The 9,779-nt window shown below is 49.2% G+C and overlaps 1 protein-coding gene across 1 annotated transcript; it reads right to left on the reverse strand.

Moving 5' to 3' along the window:
* Window positions 1-1,342: 1,342 nt before the first annotated feature.
* On the reverse strand, window positions 1,343-8,834 carry FKBP11 (FKBP prolyl isomerase 11). Its single transcript, XM_077328500.1, has 6 exons — window positions 8,532-8,834; window positions 8,104-8,169; window positions 6,220-6,307; window positions 5,165-5,198; window positions 3,088-3,158; window positions 1,343-1,581 (listed from the first exon to the last, which is right to left on the reverse strand). The coding sequence occupies exons 1-6, from the start codon at window positions 8,670-8,672 to the stop codon at window positions 1,364-1,366; spliced, it is 618 nt and encodes a 205-aa protein (XP_077184615.1). The 5' UTR covers window positions 8,673-8,834; the 3' UTR covers window positions 1,343-1,363.
* Window positions 8,835-9,779: the final 945 nt, after the last annotated feature.

Raw genomic sequence — 9,779 nt, forward strand, 5'->3', positions numbered from 1 at the left:
CCAATTTTTTTCTTCCTAGCCTGGCAGGCCACTGAGGAGTGAGAGGGGAAAACTCTTGTGGTTGTAGTGGGTGGTAGCTCAATGGGAGAATTTTACAGCTCATGGTGGGCTAAATCCATCCTGCAACAAACTCAATATGCATAAATATTTGGTTTTGCTCTTTTGTGAAGTGACTGCTGCAGAGTAATGGGGGTTGGTAACTTACTCAGGCTTGAACCCATTTCTACTTCCTCCGTTTTTATTTCATTCTTCCTCTGAGAGTTCAGAAGAGAATATATATGGGTCAGTATCAAGATGGTGGCATGGCCCTGCAGTACTGGGCACACGACAATGGGGCTGGCAGTCCAATTTGTCATCATGGTCCTATGAGCTACTAAGCCTGGAGTGACATTTGACTATTAATGCTAGTTTAACCACCATAGCCCCCCCCCCCCCACACACACACACATATGTGCACATTCACACACAAACCTATAATCTGTAAGGGCACTGAATTTTTTTTTTAGTGATCCCTGGACAGAATTACTGTTCCAGAATTACCTGGGACAATCAAATAATTATTAAAAATAGTGACCACAGAACTGTCGTACGGGGATTATGCTAACACAGGATAAATGGGAATGCTTTCACAGTCCTCTGGGCGCACTCACACTCCAGAACTGAAATGTTTTAACCATCATATCTGCCAGTATGAGTAGAGAGCACATGAAGTTCATTGTAACTGCAAAGTGATATGCACATATACATTCCTGGGAGCTCAACTGGTGCTGACTGACCAGGAAAAGGTACATATAAAATACAGGTTTGGCCATCCCGTCTCCAAAAGGATTCCATAGAACTAGAAAAAGTCCAGAAAATAATAACCAATGATCAAGGGGCTCAGAATGAGAATGATGAAGAGGCGTGACAAGATTGATGAAACTATGCATGGTATGGAGACAGAACTTTTTGTCCCTGTCCCATCATACTAGATCTCAGAAGCATCCAGTGAAGCTGACTGGTAGCAGATTCAGAACATAAATGTTCATAGAGACAAGCACTGACATCTAATGATCCCAGATTCAGTGGTTGTTTCCCTCTGGAAACTGACTTCATACCCTGTTTGAAAGCTTGGATGGATTGGATGGATCAGTCCAATGCAGCAGGACTCGTCTTACTTCTTATGGATCAAACATAATAGTGTCTCCTAGCGCCCCTTCCCTGGTTAAAGGCTGTTCTAACTGCCAGATTCTTGCATCTTCCTGGTGCTTTGCCAGAAGATGTCCAACCTACCCCTCCCACTCTAACCACTGCCTTGTGAGCGTCTGAGCAGATCTCACCAGCAACAGAAGCAGCCATAAAGCAATGCTGGAAAAGGGAAGCTTTATTTCTTCTTGGCCTTGTTCCTCTTCTCCTCCTTCAGTTTCTTCTTGGAGATGGGGGGTGTCTGGACCTTCCGATAGAGGTGGTAGCCGATAAGCCCCAGAAGTGCTGGGACCAGCCCAATGCATAGCAGAGGCAGCACATCATTCAGCAACTTCTGCCAGTAACTCGCTCTGGAGAGCCCTACCAGTTCCACCTCAAACTGCAGGACTGCATCAGCTGGGGAGAGGAAGAGGCACCATGAAGCAGGGCTGGCAATGTAGCATCACGCTAAACTGGCCAGATCGTAGATACAGGCCACCTGACACTCCAATCTAATTCATCTGGAGAAGCTCTGCAGCAGAATGTGTACCTGGCAAGGGACAGATGAGTGCTGCTTTTCTGCACTGGGTGTAGGACTTGACTGGCCGTATAGGCTACCAAACCACTGACCAATGACCCTTGTGGTTGAAGGCTACTATGGTTTGCCACAGGTGACTGTCTAATTGCAGTGATACCCACCTGTCCCAGCTGATTCCCAGAAGGTGAGCATGTATGTTTACCTCACCCACTAAGTTGATAACTAGATCGCAACCACAGATGCATTCAGCCACACAACCCAGGAGGACTGCTGGTGGGTACGAGAAGCAATGGTATTTGCAGAGTGACAAATACGGGACAGCTTTCGCTTCAGAGGCTGAATGTCATCTCCTTCTGTCCCGCTCCAGACCCTAGCCAGGGCATTTACATTCCTAACCCAACTGGCAAGAAACAAGACTGAAGCTGATTGTCAGCAATCCTGTGTGCTGCTCCCCCAAGCCTAGTTGCCATCACAGCTGCCCTGGTTTCCTACATTTATTCCATCCAGCTCCAGTTCCTGAATATCTCCATCTTTGACTTCACTACGTCTGAAAGGCTAGTTGAGCCTTGGAATGTTTCTGAGCACACACACACATACAATGAATAACTTTATTTGTCTGTATATATACTCAGGCAGAGGAGACTGTGGATTCCAGGCAGGCTTTAGAACCTGCTCATCTCTTTTTAGCATAGCTGTTGCCCCCATTTCTGCGGCTTGATTTATTCAGCAATGGGGAAAAGAACCATTGAAAGGAATTTTGTTTTAGCAAAGAAGAGTGGTCGTAGAATACAGTGAGCGAACAGCACTCCATTCTTTTTCCCCATCTCCTTCCCGCATAGACAAGAGTCATACAGCCAGCCAGCAGGCCAGGGGCTATCCTGCAGCATCACAGGGGACTTGCTGCTTCGAAATCCCATCCTATTTCATCAGCCTCTCCTTCCCTACCCCTCCAGTCCCCTACCAGGAAACAGAAGAAGAAGAAGAGTTGGTTCTTATATGCCGCTTTTCCCTACCCGAAGGAGGCTCAAAGCGGCTTACAGTCGCCTTCCCATTCCTCTCCCCACAACAGACACCCTGTGGGGTGGGTGAGGCTGAGAGAGCCCTGATATCACTGCTCGGTCAGAACAGTTTTATCAGTGCCGTGGCGAGCCCAAGGTCACCCAGCTGGCTGCATGTGGGGGAGTGCAGAATCGAACCCGGCTCGCCAGATTAGAAGTCCACACTCCTAACCACTACACCAAACTGGCTCCCAATCACCGGAATATCTCAGACTTTGAAAGCAGATAAGCCATACTCTGAGATCCCACACTAAGACATCTTGCCAATGAAATACCAGTGAATAGAACGGAATAGCCACTGAGCAGATACCATTGATAGGATACTACCTGGGACAGCAGGCGGGGACCCTCGTTTGCCATATGCCAAGTGAGGGGGGATAATAACTTTCCGTTTCTCCCTGCCACAAAGAGGAAAGGTGTCAGCAGCACGTGAGGACTAAACATTTGCACACAACACTGTCAGCTTCAGTGGGAATCCCCTCAGACACAAGTACCCGGGCACAGAGCTTTTCAGTGGGTTATTTTGGGGTATAACAAAGGTGGTAATAGAAAAGCTAGACATGTCTGACCTATTAGTGGTATTAGATTTCCCTATTTTATGAAGGGGCTTGTGTTTGTGTGACTGCAGGGAAGACCATTAGACGATGACAGTCAACAGTCCCAAGTCAAAAAGCTGGGGACTTTTTCAATAGAAACAGGAGAAATCATAGCTTGTATTAAGGACCTGCATTAAGTTTTGGGGAAAGGATCCTGGATATGCTAAAGAATCCTCCAAAAAAGAATAAAATCAATGCAGAGAATTCTTCCATGGACCCTGACCATACGCAATTTTATTGAAACACTTATAGCCTGCCTTTTCCCCTCATTGAGGGCTCACAACAGCTTGCAAAAACACACATCCAAGTCAGCGTATGGACAATAATACACCTTCAAACAAAACAAAACACAGGTAAATATATGAAAACGTTATAATTTTAAAAAACAAAACCCCATACTCAGCATTCCAACCTGCTCTCCTAAAGAGATGGTTATTTGCATACTTGAAAATCTTTAAGGGTGAGGAATAATACCTTGGAATGAACACAATTGCTTATGCATCTTTCAAGCCAATGGTTACTTGCCCTCTCAAGGAATTTACCTTCAAGGCCATCTTTCTAATAGGAATTACATTTGAAGAAGAGTTTCTAAGCTCAGAGCTTTGTTGATTGACAAGGAGCACTATGTTTTACATAATGATATGGTTAACAAAGGTGAATTTAGCCTTCCACAGGGGGGAAGAGTTTGTTCTTCCTTCCTTTTGCCCTAATCCCAGACATCCACATGAAAGGGAATGACCTTTATATGGTAAAAGGACTTTGAGTTTTGATATTTGTTGGACTAAGTCTCTCAGTAAAGTGGACTCTTGATTTGTTTCCTTTAGAAGGGCCTCCATTAAAAGATGGATTAGTGGCTGTACTTTTCTAGCACACAAATCAGCCAGTCTGGAGGCTCCTGAAGCAGTGGCAGCCCATTCCCTTAAAGGGGCAGCTACTTCTGTGTCATACACCTTCAAACACCTTTCCTCTCTGGAGATTATCTGTAAGGTGACCACCTGGCGGCTGGTTCACTCTTTCACAGCATTGACAAGGTGGTTGAAGCCACCTTTGGTCTAGGAGCTGGAGTTCCTTCTCTCTCAGGGACACACTGGTTTTCTATGACCCAAGAGTGGAGACTGCTGCAATTCAGACCACTGGAGAAGTCCCCCCCTCCCCCTTACTGTGAATTTTTCTTCTTGGTGGTCTAGGATTGGGATTTTCCCACCTGATTTTCCCATTGTTTTGAATGGGCTCTGGCTCCTGGTTCTGAATTGGCCTTTTATAAGTTGTCAGAGATCTCCTTATACCACTGCAAATCCTTTACTGCAAAGGATTTTTACTTCCTTGTTCCACTTTTTTATTATTTGGGGGGGGGGGGCTGTACCATTTTGGTTGTTTGTTCACCATGGCTTGGGGAGAGGAAAATGTTTTGCTTCCACTGGTACTGCTCCTGGACTGGGGACTTTGGAAGATTCCACAAAAGGATTCATAAAGGTTTGCAACCCTGCCTGCCCAACGGAGGAGCGTCATTCCAAGAAGGAAGAGTCATGATTAAGTGGGGGAGGGAAACGGGACTTCCACTCTGAACTGTCTCTAAGAGCAGCCCCAAGTAGTCTGCATAAGCAGTGATTAAGCCTAACTGGATCAGCAGGCACCGGGAGGGGAGGCAATTTCCATGCTTGAGGTGACTGGGGGGGCAGTTTTAGCCCACCCTATGAAGCCACTTCTGGCAACAGCATTGGGCTCAGACCAATATGTTGCCATGGAAGACTGCTGGATTCAGGCATGATGAGCTGAGGACTAAGCCAGGCATACCAGAGGCTACTTACCCAACACACATGCCCAGCAGACTCTGTTCCAAGCCTAATCAAGAGAGAAAGAAACACACAGGAAGCAAGTTATAGAGGCATTTTTCTGTAGCGTTCAGGCCTCTCAGCTCCTTTGCATGGGGCCACTGTGGCCTTGTTTTTATTGAGATGATAAACCTGTATTTGGGTAGGTGGTCAGAGGACAATGTTTCTTCACACACAAGAAGACAGAAAAACACTATGTCGAAGATAAGTTCTCCCTCGGTGTTTTCTATGCAGAAGGTATATATATAGCTTTCCATATTAAAAAACACGTACCATACTGGCTGACGACTCACCTGTTAAAATAGGACAAAAATGGCCCTGACTGGGAAATATTCCACCAATAGGATAAAGGCAGCTCGAGGGATCTGCACAGCAACCGCTGATGAAACCGGACTGCCCTTTTCCTATTGGTGGAGGCAGAAGATGGTAAAGGAGCTCCAGTCTTTTCCTCATGGCATGCAGCCAGCCAGCTTCACTGTCCTGCTGCCACCCAACATAGGTTACAGACTTCAGGACGGGAGCACACCTGTCTGCTGCCTCCCCATGACAGCGGACCTGAGCAGGACAGGCACAACCTCCCTGTCCGTTCTTCCTTCCTTCCTTCCCTCCCTCCTTACAGTGCGAGGGCTGCAGCTTCCCCCATCCCTATGACCAGGTACTTGCAGTGTGGGTCTGGCGGTACAGAAGGTACAGCTTGGCAGTGAAGGTTTGGAGACCGAGCTGTCACTGGGAGTGCATCATCCCACTGCTGAGCCCCACTGTGCCCCTGGACAGTTCTGCCAGGACAGGAGGGAGGACGTGGGAGGAATGGAAGAGGGGCACCGAGGCAGGTGAGGGAACCCGCCCAACCAACCAGCGCTTCCCCCCCTCCTGGTCAGCAACCCCTTACCTTCTCCCTCCCTGACCTCCCCAGGAGCATTGTGCAGCCCCCAGCCCCTAGTTAACACCTTGAGTGGAGCCACCCTGCTTCCTTTCTGGATGCACACATGAGTTCTTTGCTTGATGTATCTAGTGTCGGAGGCGTTACATACCAGGTATGACTTGTCTTTTGCCCAGCTCTAGTTGCAGCGGATCACGGGAAAGTGAGCTATCAATGATACGACCATCTTCAAGGGAACCCTGCAAAGGAACAACGCTAGACACGCCTCTCGTATTCAACTCGAGCAGGCGCTAACACTGCTCTTAGCTGCCACTTCTCTTACATCTGTTATTTAAAAAATATTCAAGAGGGAACATGAGAGCTTGTGGTTCTAAACGGGATATCAAAGCCTTCGACTATATATAATTGTTCATCCTTTTCGAAATGGAACACTTCTAACAGCAGTAGGCGGCAGATTTCACCTTAAAAGAGAGATTCCCTCTTTGTTCTCAAATAGAAGATTTCAAGACAGTAACTCAGGGTTGCCCACTGGGTTTCATGAAACCCCCCTGGGGTTTCTCGACGACCCTGGAAAGGTTTCCTAAATGGGTGGGAGTTAATTATTTTTAAAATATTTTTAAATTTGTTAAACATTTATCAGGTGATATGACTATATATATATTCATGTCGACCTGCCCCCTCTCCTAAACTGGCTAGTGATGGGCATGGAGGAGGTGGGGAGGGGCTGCGGTTGGGCATGTACACAGCTATGCTTCCCAACCATATTCCACATGATCACACCATATCTGGGATTTCTTGAAGCCTGATGAATATTTCAAGGGTTTGTCAATGATAAAAAGGTTGAGAAAGGCTGATCTAGAGAGACAGAAAAATGTTCTGTATTTGTTTAGGAGGGCATCATCTGGCCATGGAACTGGGGACACTGTGGGTGGGCAGGTGGTTGTGATCTGCCCCCTCTCCTAAAATGGCCGGTGATGGGCCTGGAGGGGGTGGGAAGGGAAAGGACCCCAGGTGGGTGTGTCCACAGCTATGCCCCCCCCCAACCATATTCTGTGCTATCGCACCACTTCTGGGGTTTCCTGAAGCCTGAAAAATGTTTTAGGGGGTTTTCAATGGTAAAAAAGTTGAGAAAGGATTCTCTATTTAATGGGATTCACTCTCAGGAAAGCGTTATCAAGATTGCACCACCAGTGTGTAATACGAACCAGCTAGTCCTAAAAGCAGTGGACTATATTTTGCTCCCCTGAGCAAAAAGTAATTTCCCCCAGCTTGTTTTATGTGGTGCATGTCTCCATTTTTCCTTGAGACTGTCAATGCATATAACCTCTTTCCTTCTCCAAGCATGCCACAAAAAATGTGGATGACAGGTGCCTAGAGCCCAAGGGCATATCACCTGTGCCACTACTGGAGCCCACCAGGTGTCACTATCAGAACCAGCACAGTTAGGGGTTAAAGAGTGTAAGAGGAGAATCCAGGAGAACTGGGTTCATGTCCTCCTCCTGCTATAGAAGCTTGCCAATCATACACTCACTGTCTAACTAACCTACCTCACAGGGTGGTGGTTCTGAAAATAGAAGGGGAGAAGAGAGAATGATATTGTAAGCTGCTTTGAGTCCTTATTAGGGAGAAAGGAGTGATATAAATACATTTTTTTAAAAATCAGCGTACTTGATCAAAGCACAAACCCCAAAACGCACCCCGCTCTTCACTTGCTCTGCACATAACAAGCGGGGTTGCCAGGTGGCCTGAAAAATGCTTTATATCGGGACAGTAAGTTCACAAGGGCAACTGAAGCTTTTTCAAACGCCACTTAGAGGGACAGGACATTTGTTCCCCAGGACGGGCGGCATCCCTAACAACTGCACAACCTTGGCAGAAGTGGAGAGGCCAGCAGGGCCTTGATCTTCCGCGCGGGGCGCCTGAATTCTCTGCCTCTGTGACCCACCCCGCCGCCAACCTCCCGCGGCAGGCACAAGTGCTGACGTGTTCGTGCGCCTGTGCCTTCCTCCCCGGCGAGCCCGCTCCGCCCCCCTACCGTGTAGTGGATCTGCAGGGTATCTCCCGTCGCCGAGTACTCCGCGCAACCCTCGGGGGGCGGCACCTGCGGGCGGCAGACAACGCGGCGGAGATTGCATCAGCTCGTTCCCGCCCTCGGCAGCCGGGATCGGCGCGGGACTGGAGCGCGCCCCTGGCTGGCCCCGCGCACCGCTGCAGCAGGCGGACCCCGGGCTTTCCCTGGGAGCTGCGCGCCACGTGCGTCTGTCCACTCGAGCTTGGCAGCAGCCGCGCGCGCGCGCGGGCGGGAGGGAGAGCCCCCTAAAGGTTGCTTGGGGCAGGGCTGGGTGCCCGGCCAGGGGCTGTGGGCCGCCGTCTGGGCGCACGGCTCCCTCGGCGGCAGAGCGGCGGCCCGCGCAGGGGCATCCAGCCAGAGGGCGGCTCATCGCGCCCCGCTCGCGGACTCACCAAAGTTTCCAACTGCAGCTCTCGGAGCGGAGTTTCGCTTTTGCTTTCTTCGGCCTCCTCCTGGCCTCGGCTCGTGGCCGCCGAGCCCAGCAGCAGGAGGAGGCAAACCAAGAGGCTGCGGCGGTGGCCGGGAAGAGGCATGGTGAGAGCAGCAGGGAGCGGCAGGCAGGACGGGGGCACGGAGACCGCGGCAGCTGCGGGGCTGCCACCTAAGCCGGGGTGCCTTCTGGCGCCGCCTCCTGCCCTCTTCCCCGCCCTGGAGGACGGAGCGAGCAGGGAGGGGGTGCTCGGGGAGCCGGCTGGACGTCAGAGAGCGGGGCTTGCCCCGGGAAAGGCCCTTCCTGGGGAGAACTCTGGTGCGGGGCTCTACGGGCTTATCGACTTTGATCTTAGTCGCAACGGGGGGAGGGAGTGCTGGAAAAGGTGAGGGCGGCACCTTCTCTTGCCTTGTCCATCACAGGATTGCTACTCTTGGGAGAATTCCCTCTCCCAGGGTCACACTCAGTCTAAGGTCTCTCTCAGCTAGTTGTGGTTAGGAACCTCGCTCTCCACTTTCCTATCAAGTACCTTAGTTCCTAAATGAACCTTCATCTACTCTGTAATCAGGTTGGGTACACTAGCTGTGTTAATTACTCTGGGAAAGTGAAGGCAAAACTCTGCAGGGGGAGGGATTCCTATTTTAGGTGTTTTAGGTATAGCTTTCTTTTAACAGGAATAGGTGCCAAAGCCAGAAGAACCGTCAATTCCTCCAAGTGTCCAAATGAAGCAAGAAAGGAAGTCAATAAACGTAGTTCATAATCCAAAAGGTTTTTTTAATGCAGTTTATTAATCCAATGTTTTAGAAAATAATGAGAAGTAATCAAAACGGGGTCCCAGGTAATAGGTGCCAGGCAAAAGGCTGTGGGATGGGTGGGTCACCATCTCAGTGCTATTTAGATCTGTGAACCCCACTTTTCTCAGTAATGGGGAGCCAAGAGGTTCTGCCCTCATTTAACTTCACAACAACCCTGGGAGGTCAGTTAGGCTGAGAGAGAGTGACTAACCTTCCAGATCCATGACAGGAAAGCCATGTCTCTGGTGATCGCTGGCTTCACCTCTGGACCTAACACAATACACTAAAAAAGTATTAGGCTTTATCGTGTCACAAGATTAATCTCCACTTACGTCAAGGTTCTCCAGCCTAATGAACATAATTCTGTAACTGGGTGGGATTTGGGGGACTTTTCATAGAGACGATTTCTGTTTGTT

The sequence above is a fragment of the Paroedura picta genome, chromosome 3 (genome assembly GCF_049243985.1).
Source record: "Paroedura picta isolate Pp20150507F chromosome 3, Ppicta_v3.0, whole genome shotgun sequence".
Lineage (NCBI taxonomy): Eukaryota > Metazoa > Chordata > Lepidosauria > Squamata > Gekkonidae > Paroedura > Paroedura picta.

What these genes read in the sequence shown, in the direction of transcription:
- FKBP11 (XM_077328500.1), bottom strand. Translation starts at nt 8,672, where the DNA reads ATGCCTCTTCCCGGCCACCGCCGCAGCCTCTTGGTTTGCCTCCTCCTG. An exon ending in CAAAAGACAAGTCATACCTG is followed by an intron (nt 5,199 to 6,219) that starts GTATGTAACGCC and finishes TCTCTTGATTAG; the next exon opens with GCTTGGAACAGAGTCTGCTG. An exon ending in CTGCTGGGCATGTGTGTTGG is followed by an intron (nt 3,159 to 5,164) that starts GTAAGTAGCCTC and finishes TCTTTGTGGCAG; the next exon opens with GGAGAAACGGAAAGTTATTA.